We start from the raw sequence: 23,367 nt of genomic DNA, 5'->3' as shown, positions 1-23,367 counted from the left end.
TGCTGATTAACCATCGTGTGCAGTGGTTTCTTTCTGCGCGAGAGGCACTGGGCCAACATTTGTTACATGGGAGAATAAATTGTTCCCTTTGTAAATGTAAAATTCAGACTCCTTAATTTGGTCTAGAAACTCTCATGATCTGGCCCCTGCCAATACCACTTTCTGTCGTACTCATGCTGGCGCTTTGCATGGCAGACTCCTTGTCTTTCTTTAGCTCTAAGAGAGCTCTTACGACCATCCAAAGTAGGTGCTCTTTACCCTTACTCTTACTACTTTGCTTTCCTCTTGGCACTTACTGCGGTATACAGTTTTTCACTTGGTATATTAACTGTTCATTCCACACAAATCTGCATTTCTCAGTTCTGCTCTTTTTTGGGGCTGGTTGCAGCCTCTGGCTACCGTCAAGTTGGCCACAGCAGCCAGAGGTTTCACATTCAAGGTTTCCTCTTCTGGTGTCTTTGTTTTAAGAGCAGGAAACTTCTCACGAGACTCTTGTCCACCAGAACTGGGGCTAGTCACCAGGTCTGCCACTAATCACTGGCAAGAGGAATGGAGCTACCATGACTGGCTTAGGATTAGTCAAGATTTACTCCTAGTATTGGGGATTGGGTCATCCTCCCCCTGTGTCCCTTGGGGGAAGGACAGAATGGATACCTGATCACAAAAGGGAATTCTTTCTTTCTTTTTTAATTTTTAGTGTTTCTTTTATTTTTGAGAGAGATAGAGGGTGAGCAGGGGAGGGGCAGAGAGAGTGAGACACAGAATTTGAAGCAGGCTCCAGGCTCTGAATTGTGAGCACAGAGCCCAACGTGGGGCTTGAACTCAGAAACTTCGAGATCATGACCTGAGCTGAAGTCCAACACTTAACCAAATGAACCACCCACGTGCCCCTCTTTTATTTTATTTGTATTTTATTTTATTTTTTAAATTAAAGCTTTTTTAAAAAACGTTTATTCATTTTTGAGAGTCAGAGAGACAGAGCATGGGCAGGGGGAGGGGCAGAGAGAGAGAGGGGGACACAGAATCCAAAGCAGGCTCCAGGCTCTGAGTTGTCAGCACAGAACCCAACGCAGGGCTCGAACTCACAAACCGCAAGATCATGACCTGAGCTGAAGTCAGACGCTTAACCACCTGAGCCACCCAGGTGCCCCGCTCCCGTTTTATAAATGGGACTTCTATCAGCAATAAGTAGGAGAATGGATACTGGGCAGGCAATTCTCAGAGTTTGCTATAGTGGCTTCTGTAATTTGCTAGCTGTGTTCCAAGTTCACTTGGAGAACTAATTTAAATTTTTGAGAAGCATTAATCAAGAAGATTTGACTTTAATAAATACATTTTTTTCTATGCTAATAACCTGGAGCACATTTTTTGTAACTCAGAGGCTTTCATTGTTAGCAATCAACGGAAAGCTAATAAATAGTAAAGCACCTGTAGCAGATGAGGTCCTATGGTAAGATGAAAAAAATGTATGCCATCTCAGTTGAAGTTACAGGCTAGCTCAGGAGATAACTGTGCAGGGATATGAATAGGAAACTGGTAATACACAGTAACAGTTTAAGAGATCACAAGGCAACTCAGTATTCATTGTTAAGTAAGTGGCACAGGCTTGCTATGCCCTTGGAGTTTGTAAGAGATGGAGAATCTTGAGCCCTACCCCAGATCTCCTGGAGCCAAAGCTGCATTTTGACATGATCTTCTGATGATTTGTGTTGACATCAGAGTCTGAGAAGCCAGAGTAGAAGGTGAGAGGACAGGTAACTGGTTTGGGCTAGAGTGATCCAGAAAGATTTCTTAAAGGTGAGGCTTGAGCTTCACCTGAAGGACAGGTGTGGCAGTGGGCATTTTTGCGGAAGATGATGTGATTTGAGTCACCAAAGTGTCTGATTCACGTGGCCTTATTGTACAGGATGAACGGGAGGGGATAACGGAATTGTGGTGTAGGGTCCTCAGGGACACGGGTTGGTAAATCATCTTGAAAAAGTGAGAGGGGCGCCTGGGTGGCGCAGTCGGTTAAGCGTCCGACTTCAGCCAGGTCACGATCTCGCGTTCTGTGAGTTCGAGCCCCGCGTCAGGCTCTGGGCTGATGGCTCAGAGCCTGGAGCCTGTTTCGGATTCTGTGTCTCCCTCTCTCTGCCCCTCCCCCGTTCATGCTCTGTCTCTCTCTGTCCCAAAAATAAATAAAAAACGTTGAAAAAAAAATTAAAAAAAAAGAAAAAGTGAGAACTGTGGCAAAGACCTCATTTTTAAAGACAATTGTACATGTTTACAGGCTTTTTTTTTTTATCTTAAGTTAAACTATCAGCTACATTGGATAATTGAATCATAATGTGGTGATTTACTAAAGGAAATAAATAGCCTTAGAAACTACTGGAAAACGAATTGTTTGCCTTTCAACAGGTTTAACTCTCCATCGTTGTGGGTAGAAGCAGCAGCTTAAAAAAGGAAGATTTATCATTAAACCCTGACGTGTAGCTAAAACAGTGGGCTGAATTGTGTATTTCAGTGATTTCCCCCAACTGCCTTCAAGTAACTTTGAATCTCGATGACTTTAGTAATAACTGTAAATTTTAGAAGGTTATTTTAGATGGTAAAGTATGAAAAACTTTGTTCTTTTACCTGCTCCCTCCTTTTTTTGTATTTGAGAGTAAAGTGAAAAGACATGTTTTTGTGCAGTTTTGAATGCTTTCTCAGTTCAGTGATTTAGACTAAAGCAAAAGAACATCAAGTCTCCTCTTAAAAGCTGAATCACCAACGCAGAGGAGCAGCCATGGCAAAAGCCCATAAAACTGAAACTCTCAGAACCGTGATTTATTGGGGGATGTTTATGACACTTTTGAGAAAATGTTGAAGTGCTATTTCAGTTGTGATAAGGTTGGGGAATGTATTTTGAATTTCACTGTATCCTGTTTTGATTTTCATTTTTTAGCGTGTTCTAACATTCTTAAATTACTCAGATTCAGCTTTGTAGACCATAGGTATTACAAATGTAGGGACAGTCTTTTCTTATCCAGCACCGGATCTCCAGGATTTAGTGTCGGTCCTCGTACGGTTGATGAATGATTAAAAAGCAAAAAAATTTAATTTAAAAAGATTGATTTTTATCTACCCTTGGAGATAATATATAAATGGTACATTAAAAATGAGTTATAGTTAGAAACTATTAGGACAGAAGTGGAAACTAAATGAATAACTTAAAAACCACTAATTTGGAAATAATTTCAAACTTTCAAGTTGCAGGAATGAGAACAGTACAAAGACCATCCTTTACCTGGTTTACCTATTAATATGTTACCCCATTTGCTTTATTATTTGCTCCTTTTCTTGAAGTTCCATACATTGTGCTCTCTAAGAGTAGGAATATATTCTTGTATCACAACATTGTAGTTTCCAGCTTCTGTAACTCAGTCTCCACCCCCAAACCCCTACGCTAGGACTGCCCGTTACAAGAGAAAACTAAAGGCAAAGCCGTTAAGTGACTCGCCTAGTGTAAAGTTACATGGCTTCTAAGTGGAAAACCCAGCCTGTTCTTCTTTTCTTTTAGTGTTTTTTATTTATTTTTGAGAGAGAGAGAGCGCACGCGCGCATGCGAGCACATGAGTGGGGGAGGGGCAGAGAGAGAGGGAGACACAGAATCCAAAGCAGGCCCCAGGCTCTGAGCTGTCAGCACAGAGCCTGATGCGGGGCTCCAACTCACAAGCCGTGAGATCATGACCTGAGCCGAAGTTGGATGCTTAACTGATTGAGCCACCCAGGCGCCCCCCGCCCCCCACCCCAATTCTGTTTTTCAATTCAGGTATTGGTCCTTGTCCCTAACATTATAGTAGAATCTTTTTTTTTTTTTTCTTCCTGAGAAGTCAAATCATTTAGTAATGTAATATAGTAATTACAATTATAGTTCTTTTAAACCAGATCTAACCATCCCACAGCATAAAGGACTTGATCTATAGAGGACTCCAGACACCATTATTTCCTCGACATTGTTTGGCTGTAAGACAAACCCTTAGAAACATTGTTGTTACCTTGTTTTGCTTCTGCTTCTTAGTTTGTGTAAATAAGAATGTTCTTGGGGCACCTGGGTGGCTCAGTAGGTTGAGCATCTGACTCTTGGTTTTGCCTCAGGTCATGATCTCATGGTTTCATGAGTTTGAGCCCTGCATCAGCTCTGTGCTAGGGATTCTCTGTCTCCCTCTCTCTTTGTCCCTCTCTGTCTCTGTCTCTCTCAAAATAAATAAATAAACTTTTTTTTTTTTTTTAAAGAATATTCTTGAATGTGAGTGTTTAGGTTTCTAAAGGGCTTTAGGTTGGCCTCGTTTAAGTCTTGGTATGCCCTGGTTTGAGGCCAGATAGCGTAGTATTCCTTTAAAATATGGGAGGCGGCTGTTATGTACCCAAACTGCCTCTAACAAATAGTGACCAGGTTGCTGGCCTACAAAGAGCAGAGTCCAAAAGGCATCACGAGGAATTCAAATTCAAAGTCTAACTGTGGAGTAAACTTCCTTCCAGTCTTTATTTCTTGGCACATTTTTCTTCTGGGTCAGTGTTTACCAAAATGTGGTCTGCCCACCAAATGCATCAGAATTTGAATTGCTTGACACACTTGTTAAAAATTGCAGATTCCTGGACCTCACCAGAGACCTACTGAATCTGAATGTCTGGAGGTGAGGCCTGGAAATCTGCATTTTAAACGCACTTCTTGTGGACTTTTCTGTAGCCTGAGATGTGAGAATGCTGCTCCTGTACATTCTGTCATATCTCTGTCATTCAGCTTCAGAACTTTTCCACGTTCATTCTGTAGCTTTTGTTTTACTTCATTTTCATGTTTGGGGTGGAAGGCTTTTGTTTGCTTGCCTTTTTTTTTTTTTTAAACTTTCTTTATTAATTTTGAGAGCGTGAGTGGGGGATGCACAGAAAGGGAGAGAGAAAGACTCCTAAGCAGGCTCCGTGCTGCCAGCACAGAGCCCAGTGTGGGGATTGAACTCATGAAACTGCGAGATCGTGATCTGAGCCGAAACCAAGAGTTGGATACTTAACCTACTGAGCCACCCTGGCACCCCCACCCTAGCACCCTGCCTTGCTTCTTTTTTTTTTTTTTTAAGACGAAAGATTCATGTGCATAGTACAAATATCAAAAAATGTGGGAGTGTAAAAGGTATGCAGTGAATAACTCCCTCCCAGTGTCTTGGCTTTAGAGCAGTTGTGCTGTTCTGAGCCCTTTGGTGTGTTATCTCATTCAGTTCCCCTCAACAATCCAATGGTAGGTCCTGTTATTGTTTCCATTTTATGCCCGAGGAAGACTGGCCCAGAAAGGTTGAGTCACTTTTTCAAAGTCACACAGGAAGTGGTGGCTTTGTGTGAGTCTGGCTTTTAATTAACCACCGTCCTCTGCTGAATTAGAGAATGCAAGGATCAACTAGGTTTAATACATGTAAAGAGCTTGTTCTGGGAGAGTAGAGAGTTCATTTTCAGTAGGGTAAATGTTTTATGTGAACTCAAACAGCCTAGCCTGGAGTTTCATCTAACCCTGGTAGTTGGGTATCCTCATGTAATTTCACACGAATCAGTTCTTCTCTAAATTGCACAGTGGACTTCAGGAGCTGGTGACACTGAACAAGAAAATGGTAGCAACTGAGGTCTTTCCCAGGCCCTGCCATTGGCTGCTTTATTTACATCGCCAGAGCTTGGGATACAGGAATTGTTCCACTCCGTGTCCTTTGGCTTTATTTGTAGACTTAGTTCTGTGATTCTTTTCCCTCTCTCATTTTCTGGAAGAATAAAGTGACTGGAGATTCTAATGACTAAGTGCTCCAACTTAAAAACCTGTTGTTAGGGCTTGAGTTCTGTGCATGAAGTGTCTTTAAAGTCAAGTAACATTTACTAAACTCTCACCATGTGCCAAGAACTGTGTGTACCCTAACAGACTTGACCCCCTAATAACATGGCATAGGAAGTCCAGTTTCACAGATGTTAAGTAACTTACTAAAGATTACACATCTAGTAAGTAGTGAAGTCAGGATTCAAAATCCAGATGTCTGATTCTTTCTTTTAATTTATTTTATTAAAAAAAATTTTTAATGTTTATTTTTGAAGAGAGAGACACAGAGTGTGAGTGGGAGAGGGGCAGAGAGAGAGGGAGACACAGAATGGGAAGCAGGCTCCAGCCTCCCAGCTGTCAGCACAAAGCCAGACGTGGGGCTCGAACCTGTGAACCACGAGATCGTGACCTGAGCCTCAGTCGGACGCTTAACCTACTGAGCCTCCCAGGCGCCCCAGATGTCTGATTCTGAACCCTGTTTCTGACATGCTCTGCAGACCCTGTAGACGAGTGAAGGCTTGTTAAACCTCAGGACTCTAAGCCTTGGTTCTAGCATGTGTTTAGGAAAGTCTCTGAAGAAATGAATAATAGAAACCAGGTGACTTTGCCCATTTATCATGTTGTTTTGAGACTTTTAAGTTAATCTAAATCAAAGGAAGCCATTTAGTGTATTCAGATAGCAAATTTAGGTAGAATCCACAGTAAAGGTAAATGAAGCCTTAAGGTTTTTAAGTTTACTCTTTTAGCAGCATATTGTTATATACATTCCTTAGAAAGTATGTCAAGGAAAATAATTTAATGGTCAGGAGCACAGGTTTACCTTAGGTTCCTAGTTTGTCTTTCTTACCCTAGTCACCCCTACGCCACCCCCCCCCCCCCCAAGTCCCTTAGTCACAAAGGAGGAATGGAGTTCAAACTTGCCTTCTTGGGTGTTTTAAAATGACTATTCTAACAACTGATTAAACTAGGTTTTCTAAGTGAGCCATTCCTTAACCTTGAATTAGTAAAACATTAAAATATTTATGGCATCTACCACTGACCCCTATTTAGCAATGTAGGAGTTAATATGGAAGTTTCTGATTAAATACTGGTATTAGGCAATTCAGGAATTACAACAGAGGCCTGGAGGGAGAAGGGTGAGCAATAGTGAGTGTGTAAGAGGAGCCCCAGATAGCAAGTTAAGCAGAACTGCTCCTTTTGTAAGAACATTTAAAATGAATGTTTAGACCCAGCCTTTACCTGGAAATTGGTGGTCATTTCTGGGTCAGTGGGATTATTGAAGTTTTTACCTTATTTGGGTTTTCTAATTTTTGAGAAAACATGGACATGTTTGTTTTTTAATAAGAGATCATAATATTAGAACTATATATTCCAAGTTAACATTTATCTGGTATGTATATATTTATATTTGTAGTTTGTGCCTGTGTATTTTTTTTTTTTAACGTTTATTTTTGAGAGAGCATGAGCGAGGGAGGGACAGAGAGGGGGCAGGGACGGGATTGGAAGCAGGCAGAGCCTGATGGAGGGTTTGAACTCATGAACTGTGAGATCGTGACCTGAGCCAAAGTCTGACACTTAAGTGAGCTGCCCAGGTGCCCTTCGTGCCTGTATATTTAAAACCGCTTTTTTGAGATATGATTCATATAGCATATAGCGCATCCATCTAAAGTACACAATTCAGCGATTTTTAGTATGTTCGCAGAGTTGTGCAGCCATCACCCCAGTCTAATTTTAGAATATTTTCATCACTCCAGAAAAACATCCCTCTCTACATTTGCCTGTTTTTTACATTTCATATACATGGAATTATACGCTACCTGGTTTTTGGTGACTGGCTCCTTTGAGTTAGCATAATTTTTCAAAGTTCATCCAATTTAGAGTGTATGTCAGTACCTTATTGCTTCTTCCTGTTGAATAATATTCCATTGTATGGATATACCACATTTTCTACATTTTTAATTTTGCTTTCTAATTTTAATACTTCTGAGAGACTTCTGCTTCTGGAAAGATAGAGTAGACAAATTGCTTTTTGTCTGTTTGTTTTTTGTTTTCTATGTTTTGTTTTCCGTCTCGATATGTCCCAGACCCGGAGCTGTAGGAGCCGGCAGCCTAGAAACACCAACAGGTGCAGACAAAAACCACTCTAACAGAAGCCTGCTCTCCCTGGCCAAAGAACCAGGAACGGGCAGCCTAAGCTTAAGACGGAAAGTTTTTAGGGGCGCCTGGGTGGCTCAGTCCATTAAGCATCCGACTTCGGCTCGGGTCTTGATCTCATGATCTGTGAGTTCGAGCCCCGCGTTGGGCTTTGCGTTGGGACAGCTCGGAGCCTGGAGCCTGCTTCGGATTCTGTGTCTCCCTCTCTCTCTGCCCCTCCCCTGCTCATGCTCTGTCTCTGTCTGTCTCAAAAATAAATAAAAACATTTATAAAAAAATTTTTTTTTTTTTAAATAAAGTGTCTGTGTGTAGGTAAGAATCCTAAAGTGAGACCATCCCATATGGGCCTTAAGAGAAGGAACTGTGTGGTGGGGCGGGGGGTTGGAGCTTGGGGGGCTCAGTCAGTTGAGCAGCTGACTTCGGCTCAGGTCATAATCTGGCAGTTTGTGAGTTCGAGCCCCGTGTCGGGCTCTGTGCTGACAGCTCAGAGCCTGGAGCTTGCTTCGGATTCTGTGTCTCCCTCTCTCTGCCCTTCCCTGCTCGCAGTCTGTCTCTCTCTCTCTCTCTCTCTCTCTCTCTCTCTCTCTCTCAAAAAAAAAAAAAAAAAAGCTGTGACCTTGCCCCTACCCATAGCAGCAAAGGCCAAGCGGTTAGCCCAGACATCCCCTCTGGTGGTGGCCTATAACTTAACAAGTCCTTTATCGATCTGCATTGGGTGGTCTCCGGTGGGTGGCTGTTACAAACAGTGCTTCATTGCTCCTCTGTCTCTGGGCATCTGTATACATGTTTCTACAGAATAAATTTATAGAAATGAAATGGTTGGATTAATAGCATAAATGAAGCCTTCAAACGTAACTGTTTGATGGATGGCATCAAAATATGGAAACATATAGGAAGTAGCACATTTTCAGTCTACGTTTTCTCTGTTCAGAGGGAGTGATTTCTATCCAGCCTTTCTGTCCAGTGATTCTGTCCTCTGTGCCTTCCATTTGGCAGTTTAAGCTCATCCTTTGAGCTCTTTTCTTTTCTTTTCTTTTCTTTTCTTTTTTGGTTGTGAAATTTCCATCTAGTTCTTCTTTGCACCTTCTACTTCTTGGCTGAGTCTATGTTTTCACTTGTTTCAGGCTGGTCTTCATTGCTCCTTGAAGCACTTTTATTACGGCTGCTTTAAAATCTTTCTCAGCAGATTTTAATATCTCCGTCATCCTGATGTCCACGTTGTTGGTTGCCTTTTTTCATTCAGTTCGATACAGTTCTTTGTATGACAAGCGATTCTTGATTGAAACCGGTACCTTTTCATATTACGTTAGGAGACTCCGGCTCTTGTTTAAACTTCCCGAACACTCAAATAAGACTTCTGTGACACTGCTGTGGAGGGGGCTGGGAGGGGAGAAGGGCAACAACACTGCCTGGTTACTGTCAGAGACGGAATGTCTACAGTGGCCTCCGCTGATACCCCAGTGGGGTGGCCTCATTACCTCTGGTTGATGGTGAATGTCTGACTGCTCTGTACTGGGCCTCCTCTGACGTGCACCCGAGCAGGGGGGAGTAGGGCTTCCTTTTCCTGGCAGGGTTGGAAGCCCTGGTGCCCCCCTTGACCTTCTTGGCCACCATCCTGGCGAGGGCATGACAGCCTTCACAGGGTTGATTACATTACATTGGGAATAAAAATGCAGATTATAAAAAAGTTATGTAGGGTGCGATCACATATTTTTCAAAAAATTTTTAACGTTTATTTATTTTTGAGAGAGAGAGAGAGAGAGAGAGAGAGACAGCACAAGCAGGGGGGAGGCAGAGACAGAGAGAGACACAGAGCACAAGTGGGGTGGGGGGAGGCAGAGACGGAGGGAGACACAGAATCCGAAGCAGGCTCCAGGCTCCGAGCCATCAGCAGAGCCTGACACGGGGCTCAAACTCATAGACCGTGAGATCATGACCTGAGCCAAAGTCAGATACTTAACCGACTGAGTCACCCAGGCGCCCCAGCGATCACATATTGGAAAAAGAAAAGTAGTATGTACATAGAAAATAAAAATTCAGGAGAATAAGGAACAAACTAGTGAATGTTTCAAAGGTAGAGGAACTCTGACTTTCTGTAGTGTTTCAATTTTTATTTATCTTTAACATCATGAATGTACTGTTAGAAGCAGTAAAAAGCAAAGTGGTTTTTTTTAAACATACTTTCTTAGATGCTATTGTTAGATATACCTATGTGTTAATTTTTATTATAATAAAGAACTGGGTATGGAATAAAGGTATCTTGATTTCCAGCATATAATGCATTCCACTATACCACAATGTCCTCCTCAGTCCATTGTACCGATAGGTTATGTTCAACGTAGTTCATATTGAAGAGTGTAATTTTGATCCTTTAACTTGAATGAATTTTATTGAAATGTTTAAATGGAATTTTATTACAACACGGATTAAAGGAGGAAGTCTTTGATCTGTGACTTCTAGAAATCCAAGTTTTTCCAGTCTCACTGTATGTGTACTTGATGAAAACATCCTTCTGGTAGCTCCCAATCTTATGCTGTTGAAAGTTCAGAAAAACTTGTAGTTGGCAATATTTCTCATTTGAATTGTCCTGAGTTTTGGCCTTAGTTAATGAAAAGCAGTTTTTCAGATCTGCTTTAAAGAGCACACATGCTTTTATTTGTGTTTGTATAAAAGAACCGTATAAGGAGTGCGGGATGTGTAACGAGCGTCAGACATGCCTGAGAGGGAAGTAAGTGCACGAAAGCAGAGGCGGCATTCGTGTCCTGACTGGGTCTTCACGCAGCGTCCCTGTCCCAGGGTGCTTCTGTCTCTACTGTCGCATATGCTCTGCAGACTGTCATAGGGGTTATGGCGCGGTGTTTCTGATCTGTAGCCAATCGCCGTTTATGTCCGGCTGGCCTTTGGTTGAATGTCTTTCCAAGTGGCTCTGTGTAACATCTTTATTGCAACTTCTCTACCAATTTAATTATTTTACACTCCTATGACAGACTTTTTGGGAAATTATAGTTCATTTCATAGATTAAACAAATGGAATAGGACAAAGTGAGTCAGACTTGTTCTTTGGCTACCAAACTATACTGCTTTTTTAGGAAGTCTGGAGTTTGGTGTACTTTTTCTTGTAGTTATATATTGAAGTTTATTTATTTTGAGAGAGCGAGCGAGCAAGGAAGTGGCAGAGAGAGAGGGAGAGAGAGAATTCCAAGCAGGCTCTGTACTGTCGGCACAGAGCCCGATGCAGAGCTCAAACTCGCAAGCTGCAAGTTCATAAAATTTGAGTATCTAAAGTCACAGCCTTGTGTAAAAATATTAATCCTCAACATATACAGAAAAAGAATACCTTAACTTTTTATTATCTGCGATAAACTCACTTTTATGTTATCAGTGTTCTCTGTGTGTGGGGATAGCCAGCATCCTCAAAAAAGCAGCTTTGTGTACCATTTTGTTACATTGTATCATTGGATGACTTAGTTTTATGAACTGACTCGTGCTTTGTCCAAGGAATATCACCCTGACCCTTCCCACACCAGTGTTTCTCAGTGTGACTAGCAGGTGCTTTGCTGTGTGATCTCCTTGGGTGCCTGTAACAAAAGAGGATTCCTGGGCTCCACCCAAGCATTCTTCTGAATCACAGCCCACAATCTCTGGGTATAAGGCCCAGAAATCTTCTATCCAAACTGTCTTATTTAGGTTATTATTATTGTTTTAAATTTCATTTTAGGGGCGCCTGAGTGGCTCGGTCAGTTAAGCGTCCGACTTCGGCTCAGGTCATGATCTCACGGTCTGTGAGTTCGAGCCCCGAGTCAGGCTCTGTGCTGACTGCTCGGAGCCTGGAGCCTGTTTCGGATTCTGTGTCTCCTCTCTCTGCCCCTCCCCTGTTCATGCTCTGTCTCTCTCTGTCTCAAAAATAAATAAACGTTAAAAAAAATTAAAAAATTCATTTTAGAGAGAGTGTGATGAGAGCATGGGAGAGAGGCAGAGGAGAGAGAGAAAAAAAAATTTTTTTAAATTTATTTTGAGAGCGAGAGAAGGTACAAGTGGGGGAGGGGCAGAGAGAGAGGAAGAGAGAGAATGCCAAGCAGGCTCTGCACCATCAGGAGAGAGCCTGATGCCGGGCTCCAGCTCACAAACCGTGAGATGATAACCTGAGCCCAAGTCGGACACTTAACCATCTGAGCTACCCAGGAGCCCCAAGAGAGAATCTTAAGTAGGCTGTGTGGAGCCTGACGCGGGAGTGCAATCCCACGACCCTGGGATCGTGACCTGATCTGAAATCAAGAGTTGGATGCTTAACTGAGCCACCGAGGTGCCCCTTATTTAGGTTATTCTTAATCACCTTAAAGTTTAAGAACTAGACCTTCTTCAGGAAGTCAAGATTTGTGCAAGTTGCAGTACTAGAAATTAACATGAGTCAGTCTGGTGACAATTCTGTGTATGTTTTGTTTCTGATAAAGAATGAATTAAAAAAAATTTTTTTTTACGTTTATTTATTTTGGAGACAGAGAGAGACAGAGCATGAACGGGGGAGGGTCAGAGAGAGGGGGAGACACAGAATCCGAAACAGGCTCCAGGCTCTGAGCTGTCAGCACAGAGCCCGATGCGGGGCTCGAACTCACGGACCGCGAGATCATGACCTGAGCCGAAGTCGGCCGCTTAACCGACTGAGCCACCCAGGCGCCCCAAGAATGATTTTTATTATTTTTTTTAACCAAGCTTAGTTGTAACTCTCCCATGCTGATGAGGGAAGGGTTCTGGGATCCTCCTTTTATACCCGTGTGTTTTGTTAGTTGTGTTGTGTTTAATCGGTTAACGACTTTATTATTTTTTTTTTTTACTCCACCCTATTTCCCCATTAGTTTAGGAATACTTTACTAATGTAGCATTTTACTGAAATGGCTTCTGAATATTTTGAGAGTTACTTTAGGATAATAAATAGTACTTGAATCATTCATCTTTGAATGAGTTGTCGAAAGTTATTTCTGGCTTTTTCCACCCTTTGTGGTGAAGAGGACTGTTTCTCCCTAGCAAGTGTTAGAATGTTCTCTTCCAGTATGCTCTCTTTCCCCCCTCCTGTTTCCTGCTTCCCCTGTCTCTGCTTTGTAAACTTGGGGGCACATGTGATGGAATTAAAGATTTGTCCCACTGATTTTTAGGAAAATTCTACCTCATCATTGAGCTTAGGGAAGTCATAGTCATCAGCTGCTCCATTCACATTAAGTAGGATTACAAATAGCTTATTATAAAGATATCTTGTTATTCTCTTGCTCCTGAATGTGTAAAACAGGATATGGGATTTTTATAATGAGTGTTTTGTAAATGGGGAGGGGTTGGTGATGATTTAACTTTTTGGAGATAGACACACCTGTAAATTTCCCTCTTTATGTTGCCTTGTGAAGAATACTGTCTCATAGAACAAGAAATGACTTACGTTTCATACAGTTAATTAAAAGCAAATAGGGGCGCCTGGGTGGCGCAGTCGGTTAAGCGTCCGACTTCAGCCAGGTCACGATCTCGCGGTCCGCGAGTTCGAGCCCCACGTTGGGCTCTGGGCTGATGGCTCGGTGCCTGGAGCCTGTTTCCGATTCTGTGTCTCCCTCTCTCTCTGCCCCTCCCCGTTCAGCTCTGTCTCTCTCTGTCCCAAAAATAAATAAAAAACGTTGAAAAAAAAAATTTAAAAGCAAATAAAAAGCCTCAAACTAGCTACATTTTAAGCAGTCGTTTTAGCCATATGTCACAAACGACTGCTGTGTCGAACAGTGGCGATGCAGATCATTTCTACCCTTGCAGAAAATTTTCTAGGGTGGTGCTGTAGTAGACTGGCCATCTTTAAGAAGAGAGGAGGCAAATGAAAGAGCAAAAAAACAGAAACCTGAGTTTCCACTCCTTCTTCTGTAATGCAACTTTTGCTATCTTCTTGCACCCCTGATTATAAGTCAGAAGAAAGTCTTTTGTTTTGAATGTCACCCCTCTGACCCTGGTTTTCGATGTTGATTTCTGTTTCCTAGGCTGGGAGTGATGGTGAGAGCATAGGAAACTGCCCCTTTTCCCAGAGGCTCTTCATGATTCTGTGGCTCAAAGGAGTTGTATTTAGTGTCACAACCGTGGACCTGAAAAGGTAAGATTTTGTTGTGGTTGGAAATTAACTTGAGTGTATAGTGTTTTCAGTTTGAGCCTCTCTCCTCCCTATGTATGTATATGCTCTTTAAAGGAAATACATTTATTAAAGTTCAGCTGATTTGTGGACAAATTTAACTTGTGTAAGTATTATGGATAACTCACAGTATCAGTAAATTGCATTTACTGGCCACTCAGTCTTTTTAGGAACTTACTGTATGCTTACTCTTAACTTCAAGACCAGCACCAGGATCTTTGACTTTCCAGTGTAAACGTGGAACTATGAAGAACTTTCTAAGCAGACAGCTTCTTCATTTAAAAGGTGCTAAACTCATGGTGTATATTATCTGGATCCTTCAAGACAAGAGTGGGATTTTAGGAGGACGGATACGACTGTGTGCTATTTTATTTATTCTCCTTTACAGGGAACTGTCTGTAATATGATTTTAACCATATTTGGTTAAATATAATTGTGAAGTAAGAGCCATTATCCATGGCACTGTGATTATTCTTGCTCGGTGAAGAGTTGTTTCTAACTCTGCCTCCACAGGCCCAAGTGGAGAGGACTGGGAAGGGCCCTGATAGGTAGGTAATAGGCTCCTTGTGTTCAGGAGCCCCTCTGTTCTTCCTCGGCAAATAGGCTCGACGTGAAGAACATTCATACTTAGGGGAAAAGAAGAGATTGGTTTATTTATTAAAAAGAATTTTTTTTTTAAATGTTTACTTCTGAGAGAGAGAGAGAGAGCACAAGTGGGGGAGGGGCACAGAGAGAGGGAGATGCAGAATCCGAAGCAGGCTCCAGGCTCTGAGCTGTCAGCACAGAGCCGGATGGATGCGGGACTCGAACCCACAGACTGCGAGATCATGACCTGAGCTGAAGTCGACGCTTAACCGACTGAGCCCCCCAGGCGCCCCGAAAAGAAGAGATTTAAATCAAGGGTTAAGAACAGTTATAACAAAAGGAAATCTAGGATTGGGCAGTGGAAATGTATGCCTCTTGCGCACATGCAACAACATGGCTTGTTGCTCATTTTTTTAAGCATTATCAGTCACGAACAGCGTCCAGGAAAAAACATGGGTGGCAGAAGTCATGCATGTTATCCCTCTGGGCGTCACAAAGTGAGAGTTTTATCATCCCATTTCCAGTTCCAGGCTAGCATTCCCTGCATTTCTGTCGGTAGCTTAAACTTTATTCTTTACTTACTGCTAGTGCCCTTATTTGAGATTTTGGAGTCTTAAAATCTATTTACTGAAAATAATCCAGGAAGTTGTCCAGGAACCCGTTAATTATGTATATGAAGGCAGAGGTAAGGTAAGCCTTTGGGGACAGTAAGAGTTAAAACTATAGTCTGTTTCAAAGGTGTGCCCACCTCACATTGGACAGAGCTGTTGGAAGAATGAAATAATTCAAGTAGTTCCCCTTCTATGACTGTTCCTCCCCCCACCCATGCATTCAAAAAGCAAGTTTCCCAGTGTAACTTCTAAAAATAGACCATGCTACCAGGCACACACCCTTACTGTGTCTTAAAATACACGGATTTCTCCTATTCCATTTTTGGCTTGGAGCAAGTGAGTTGGCGGCCGTGCTTCGAAAAAGCCTTCTTTGAGCAGCTCAACACAGTGCGTGATTGTGGCACAGACCAGCAACAGTGCCATAAACGAAGGGAGTCTGGTTCAGGAAAGGAAGTGAGCTCATAATGGCTCTTTCACTCTTCCTGTACAAACTCTTGACGGCATTATTTCTGTGTGTGGATTGATATTTGAGGATGTGTATGTGTCTCAGAGTAATACACCCTGCGTGTGAAAAGTGACACGTGGCAGGTAGGATTGAGGGATTCAAGGCTCCCTCCTCAGTGAGTATCACCCCCCAGAGAAGGTGTCTGTTTCTGTCCTGCTTTGCGTGAAACCAACAGCACTTGACACTGGAGCCTGTATTTCGTAGTTTCCTTCAGAAATCTTGGGTCTACAGTACATCCAAAACCTTCTCAAGGGCAATTATACGTGTATAAGGAGCACCTGGTAACGAATCCGTGCCACCTCCAGCCCCTGGTCGGCAGCTTCCGCTTCACAGATACCGTCGCATCTAGGTTTGGTCTTTATCCTTCCAGACCTTTTCAGTGAGTTAAGACACTTAAAGTCTTGTGTCAGATTTAAAGAGAGTGAACGCTGGCTCAAAACATCGTTGTGAAATGAAGTTGTCACAGAGGAATCAAGCATCCTGTAGTAAAAAAAAAAAAAAAAAAAAAAGGTACCTCCCACAGTATGTTCTTAACTTTAAAAACTTTAGACAGGACCGTTTCTAAAAAGCTGCGGGGGAGAAAATGCCTACGGTGCTGATTTTCCTGCTTTTCCCGGTAATTGTCTAATTCCTCGGTGAAGACTGCCGACCGCCCCACAGACCGGTGGAGAGCAGTTGGACTCAACTGAGAGCTATTTCGGGGCCCACTCTGTGCTCTGAAAAAATTATTGTTCCGTGACATTTCATCCATAAGAACAAGCCAGTTTCTCGTTCTGGCAGTGTATGACACGTTCTCTTTGAATCTCAATTGATGTTAATGACCGTGCTGGTGGTATTCATGAGCCCCTGTGAGGCTTAGAACAATCCCCCTCGGCTTGCCTGCCAGTGCTGCCTTAATGCTTTAGTGGGAGTCATTCCTAAACCTCATTTTCTGTTCATGCTGCAATTGTATTGCAGAATTGGAGATTAAAAAAAAAAAAGTGCTCAGGCTTCGGAAGGAATTTGGGCTTTACATCAGCCACCATTTAAGCATGATCTTCAGATGAATAGAAACGAAAATATTAAAATTGGGAGTATATTTAAAGGTGTTATCACATGTCATCAAATGGGGAGCAATGGATTAGGGATAGAGACCTGGTTCCGTGTAGAGAGAGCCCTGTCACTTATTTCCGTGGGACCTCGGGCAAGATGCCTGTCTTCTCTGGAGGTCAGTTACCTTGTTTCTAAATTCAGGAAAAAGGAAGGAAAAAATAAGATTTCCCCAGTGTCTACTGTGTACTCAACGCTGTTCAGGGTACTTTTTACTACTCATCAAACCATTTTCAGACACTTCTGTTGAATAGAATTCATTGTCTCATATCATACTGGCTGGACAGGTTTGTGGCAGTGATGAAAATCTTTGAAGACTTCTGCTACCTTCATTATACTTAATTATAAAAATTTTAAATCAACGATTAGCATCTTTGGAGCACAGATAAGCCTGAGGCAGGCAAGGGGAGGAGAAAGAAGGAAGAATGACAACAGTAGACTCCCCATCCCCTGTCTCTCTGTCTCTGTGTCTCTCTCTCTCTCTCTCTCTCTCTCTCTCTCTCTCTCTCTCACACACACACACCTGTTTACATGCTGAGACCCTGACTTGGATATATCTAAGTGTGGCCATATTTTGTCACATGTTTGTTAGGTAAGCTTTTCTAGTTTTGGGGAATGAGAGGAGAAATGATAACGCTAAGAAATGAACCTTTTTTTTAAGTTTATTTATTTTGAGAGAAGATGCACGTGCGGGAGGAGCACACAGGGAAGTGGGTGGGGGAGAGAATCCCAAGCAGCGGAGTCGGACGTGGGGCTCAAACTCATGAACCGTGAGATCATGACCTGAGCCCAAATCAGGAGTTAGACGCTTAACCAACTGAGCCACCCAGGCGCCCTAGAAATTAGCTTTTTGTTGTCAAAGTGGTGGTATATTACCAGTGAATAAAATCCCTCCTCTGTGATATTCTCTGAGAAAATAAATTGGAGAAGACTGCTTTTAAAAATTATGGGAGATATGGGGCGCCTGGGTGGTTCAGTCGGTTAAGCATCCGACTTTGGCTCAGGTCATGATCTCACGGTTTGTGAGCTCAAGCCCCGCATCGGGCTCTGTGCTGACAGCTCAGGGCCTGGAGCTTGCTTCACATTCTGTCTCCGTCTCTCTCTGCCCCTCCCCTGCTCATGCTCTGTCTCTGTCTCTCAAAAATAAATAAACATTTAAAAAAATTTATTTAAAAAAAGTCTGGGAAATACACGTTTCCATTTTCCCATTTCCACCGTAAACTCTGAAACTTGCCTATCATTTGCACTGTCATAAATGATTTCCTTCTGCTTCACATGCTGATACAGAATGCGTAAGAGACTGTGTAAGACTCACTTGTAAGTTGCCATAATAATAGCATAAAGTTTTGGATGATTATTATGACAGTTTAAACTTTAACAATTTTGTAATCATTTAACAAGTTACCACGGAGCTATAAAACTGATAGTTCTGCGTGTTTTGAGAGGCATTTATAGACTCAGAACAAAATCTGATTTCTAGATTCTTCAGGTAGTTTGCTTTTGTTATCATGTCTCTGTGATTCTACCCTTCTGAAAACTGTCTTCAGCAAGTTGAGAGATCAGTTTGGTTTCCAGGTGGTGACAACAGTGTGAATGACACATGCAGAGAGACTAAATGGAATGGAACAGGCCAGCCTTTTAGAGAAATCATCCATTGCCTGCTACTGGCCAGTCAGGAAGGTACAGACTCCATTCTTTCCCTTTGTAAAGTTGACTTGAGCGACACGAAGCCCTTGTTACCACGACAAATCAAGATGTGTGTCTCATGAACGCATTATGAATCATAAGTACACCCCATGTGTAGTGTTTTGAGCGGGGGGAAGGGTCAGAAACACAGAGAGAGAGAGACAGACAGACAGCCACGGACAGTCATAGAGAGAGAGAGCTTCACTGCCACGTCTTTATGTTCTTTTTCAAAATGACTTCAAAGATGGTAAATCCTGTTGAGGTGGTTAAGAGCTGAATTAGAAAAATGGATTAATGGTGGAGGTACTTCTAAACTTAGCATAAACTCTATAAACTGTGTTGAAGAACTCTCTTAAGAATTATTGAAGTTGTGTTTGAAACCAGTTCGTGGGTGCTGTTTTGTTTTAACATGATTGATCCACAGATTGACACTAAAGTAGACGAACGTTTGGCAGCATACCACATTTAATCAAAAGAAAATCCTTTAACTGGTTGAATTGGGACACATAGGCAAATGCTTAGTAACTGGGACCTTGGCGTGTATGTTTTGGTGAATCCATGACTCATTCATTCAGTTGGTGACTTTAGTATTAGACTATAGCAAACCTAGAGAAGAATAATTAATAAGAGTACAGCGTTCTGAAACCAAGGATTTTTGGTGTTAACTTTTCCCCCCATACTTGCCATACAGTGTTCAATCTTCTCTTGATTGGTATGGATGAATTTTATGTCTTGAAAAGCAGTACCTTCAAAAGGAACTCAATTAAGAATATAATGTCTACGTACTTAGTATTTTTGTTTTCTCCATTTAGTGGAGTCAGCTAGTTACAGATAGGTCATCTTTAAGAACCGGCTCCAGTGTCCTAGGACTCTACTGTGCTCATCTTCTGAGAAGCAGCTGGACCTGAGTCACCTGCCCGGTGTTCTCCAATTGTTGCAAGTGTACTGAATTAACTTTCAACTGAAGTTAAGCCACTTAAGTTGCTTAAAGTATTAGGTCCTATGAGGTTCCTCCTCTGTCTCTTGTATTCGTTTGTTTCTCTTTATTTTTCCTTTTCTTCATCTAGAAGCAAAACGGGAGAGAATAGAATATGTTTGTTCATCTACTATGACAAAGAAAAAAAAGACTACTCAGATAAGTAACATTTAAAAAAAAAAAGAAAAGACACCTCAAACATTGAAGAGTATTTGTGCTCTTATCTCAAAGCACGAATTATATGCACTTTGCTTTTTCTAGATGTCACTTAAGGAAAACATTTGAATGGGCTTGAATGAATCATTGAGTATTTATTAAAGGGCTTTTATGAAATAAGCCAAGGATGGCCTGAAATGTTTAGCCGTTGCCTGTGTTTCAGTTTCATGCCTGTCACCCTGCGCTTCTGAAATGTTAAGTTTCTGTGAAGCATCTGTAAAGTGAACCTTGTGGGTCAAACAACACCTGAGGCCTTGGGGTGCCAGGGGAGATTCTGCCTTGTTGATGACCTGATAAAGCTTCTAAGTCACCTCAGTGTTTGCAACTTGAACATTTATTTGAAGTCCGCTATTCCGTTGAGAGGCATTCAAGTTTCTTCTCAAATTTGCTTTCACTTGGGGTAAGGACCTAACATGGTTCTCCTTCACGTCAACACTTCATCCTGGAAAATAGTTTCGTCACCTTTGGTTTTTCAAGATCTAGATAGGCTTTCGGCAGCAGCAAAACGGACTATCCACTAGTCCCTAATATGAACAGAACATTGGTAATCGCGTGCCTGGTTTCACTTTACTTATAAGCCTCTATTAATCAGATTTCTTATTACCAGTCAGCTAATGCTAGATAGCCGGTTCTGAACCATCAGACTCAAGTAGAGTTTAAAAACCGCCTGTCTCATCCATCTCCTGCAGCATGCTGCGTTAGCGTGCTACTGAAAGCCGTCATGGATTTCCTTTGCGTGCTTTGGTTTAGTTCAGTTTCATAGGCCTTATTTGATTTGATCTTCACCGGCAGAGCAGGGCTCATGTCCGCAGTGCAGAGGAGGAAATCCAGAGGCCGTGATTTCCTTAGTCACACAGCTCGTGGATGGATGGCAGAACTATTCAGTTTGAGACTTGGACCACTCCTTCTGATTCAGCCTTTGGCTCTTTCTCCTCTGCCATGCCAACTTTATCCCTCCTCTAATAAATTTGTTTGGAGAGCTAAAAGCTGTTACAATTTATTATAGAAGTAATAGCTGTTACTTATTTTGCTGCCCTCCCTCCATGTTGTTTTAAAGCATCAGTCCCTTTCTTCCCCTTTGTCTAACTCTACCCTGTTCATGAAAAAATTATTTGTGAAACACACAGACGTATGTTGTTATTACCTTACATTTAGGCATTAATCGACTGCTAGTCACAAAAATGCAGATGGATAGGTTTTATAACGTGGGAACAAAACAAAGTCTTTTTTTTAACTTTAAAATGTTGAGATTTGAAAATAAATTGGGGCGCCTGGGTGGCGCAGTCGGTTAAGCGTCCGACTTCAGCCAGGTCACGATCTCGCGGTCCGTGAGTTCGAGCCCCGCGTCAGGCTCTGGGCTGATGGCTCGGAGCCTGGAGCCTGTTTCCGACTCTGTGTCTCCCTCTCTCTCTGCCCCTCCCCTGTTCATGCTCTGTCTCTCTCTGTCCCAGAAATAAATAAAAAACGTTGAAAAAAAAAATTAAAAAAAAAAAAAAAAAGAAAAGAAATTGTTTAAACCCTGAACTGTTAGGGTTTCTGGACCATTGGTAACGTACAGGGTCTTCCCGAGTTGAGCAGGAAATGGAGGGTAGCTGGGAACAGTCGTGAGCTGTGAGCTGGAACGTGAGGGGGCTTGAAGACCAAAGGTGACACGGCCGTGGACCTGCCGGGCCCGTTGGTGATCACAGATGAACAGATGGTCAGGGTGAGGCGTGAAAAGGAATAACTGAACAAACCAAAGAAATGACACCTGGAAAAGGACCTGCTCCGACCTGGATACTTACATGAGTTCGGGAGTCTCACAGGCTACACCACTGTTTAAATATGTGTGCAGCCGGAAGACTGCTCAGCTTTCGTGATTCCAGTCATTTTGTGCTCAGCTTTACCTTTTCAGACCAAAGTATGCTCAGGAAAGGAATCAGAATTGCACATCAAATCAGATTTTGACTTTTAAAAGTCCTCTTTTAGAGCCTAGGTTCTTACACAAGTCATAGAAAATACGTCTTCTTTTTCTTTGGCTTGAAAGGGAGATGGGCTCTAGAGCTTGGGTTGAGGGGGCTTGGAGTTAGAAAATTTGGACTAAGCAGACATTAATAAGTCTCTTTGTTTTTGGAATGTAGTCATAAGGAGATGAAGTGCTTTCTAAACCTAAATGGGGGTGTAGGGAGAAAAAAAAGGAGAGGGACAGAGAAGGAATATGAATAAGACCAAGGGAAATTGATAAGCTGGGATGAGACGTTGGGGCACACTCTGTTTTAAACATTATTTTCAGTGACAAAGTATTTCACCTTCATGATGCATTAAAAGACATCCTTTAAGGGGCACCTGGGTGGCTCAGTTGGTTGAGTGTTCTACTCTTGATTTTGGCTCAGGTCATGATCTCACAGTTCATGGGTTTGGGCCCATGTCTCTCTGTCTCTCAAATAAACATAAAAAAAAAAAAAAGGGTGAGCTTTAAAAACAAAAGATATCCTTTTAAATTCTGTGCATTTGTGATAGGGAAGGGCTATAATAGTATGTGGGGGAAAAGTTGCTTGAAGCAATATATTGCTTTTTTAACATTTAAGTTTCTTAAGGTTTATCTTTTTAATTTTGAAACTTTTCAAACATACACAAGAATAGAATAAACTTCCCCACAACTTCAACTCAGTTTTCAAGATTTTACCCATTTGCTGTGTCCCTATTTTTTCTAATAAGTTTCAAAGCAAATTCCACTGTCATTCCAACCCTGCACCCTTCACTGTATGTCTCCAAATAGTAGGGACATTTTCTTACCCGACCACACTGCCATTATCACGTCTAGTCCCCAGCATATGATCCGATCTCCCTGGTTGTCTCCATAGTATCTTTTTTCTTTGACTGCTTTCTTCAAATCAGGATCTAAACAAATTCTACTCATTACATTTGGTTGTTATGTCTCTTAAATTTTTCTTAATCTGCAACAGCCCTTTCCAACCCCCATTTGTGACTTTTTTCCCTCATGCCATTGACTGGTGGAAATCCATTCCATTGAACTGCAGAACGTCCCAAATTCTGTATTTGGCTGATGGCTTCTTTGTGGTATCATTTAACTTTGTTCAGAAGTCCTTTATACACTTAAATTATTTGAGGACCTCAAAGAGCTTTCAATTGTGTGGGTTATACCTGTCAACTTTACTGTATTAGAAATTAAAGCTGAGAAATTAAAAAAACATTTACTAGTTAGAGCAACCATGAACCTATTATTATCACAAAAAATATGTCTTAAAAAATGTATTTTCCAAAACAATGGCGTTGCTTTCCATTTTTGTACATCTCTCATGTCTGCCTTAATAGAAGACAGATTCTCATATCTGTTTCCGTATACGTTACCTTGGGACATCACACACCAGGTAGTCTATGGATAACTCTGTAGGCATGAAAGAATGAGGGAGAAGAAAGTAAGTGACGTGTTAGTATTATGAGAATGGTTTTGACTTTATGGACCACCTGGTGAAAGGGTCCCCTAGACCGCATTTTAAATTTTTTTTTTTCAACGTTTTTTATTTATTTTTGGGACAGAGAGAGACAGAGCATGAACGGGGGAGGGGCAGAGAGAGAGGGAGA

General features: G+C 41.9%; 1 protein-coding gene across 1 annotated transcript in view; it reads left to right on the top strand.

Moving 5' to 3' along the window:
* CLIC4 (chloride intracellular channel 4) overlaps nucleotides 1-23,367 on the top strand; it is a 67,511-nt gene that overhangs the window by 22,838 nt on the left and 21,306 nt on the right. The window contains exon 2 of the mRNA XM_058718608.1: nucleotides 13,969-14,078. Coding sequence (XP_058574591.1) covers nucleotides 13,969-14,078 — 110 coding nt within the window. The remainder of the gene's footprint in view (nucleotides 1-13,968; nucleotides 14,079-23,367) is intronic.

The sequence above is a fragment of the Neofelis nebulosa genome, chromosome 2 (assembly GCF_028018385.1).
Source record: "Neofelis nebulosa isolate mNeoNeb1 chromosome 2, mNeoNeb1.pri, whole genome shotgun sequence".
NCBI classification, from domain to species: Eukaryota; Metazoa; Chordata; class Mammalia; order Carnivora; family Felidae; genus Neofelis; species Neofelis nebulosa.
The sequence above is the reverse complement of the archived record's forward strand: the minus strand, read 5'-3'. Positions and strand labels throughout refer to the sequence as shown.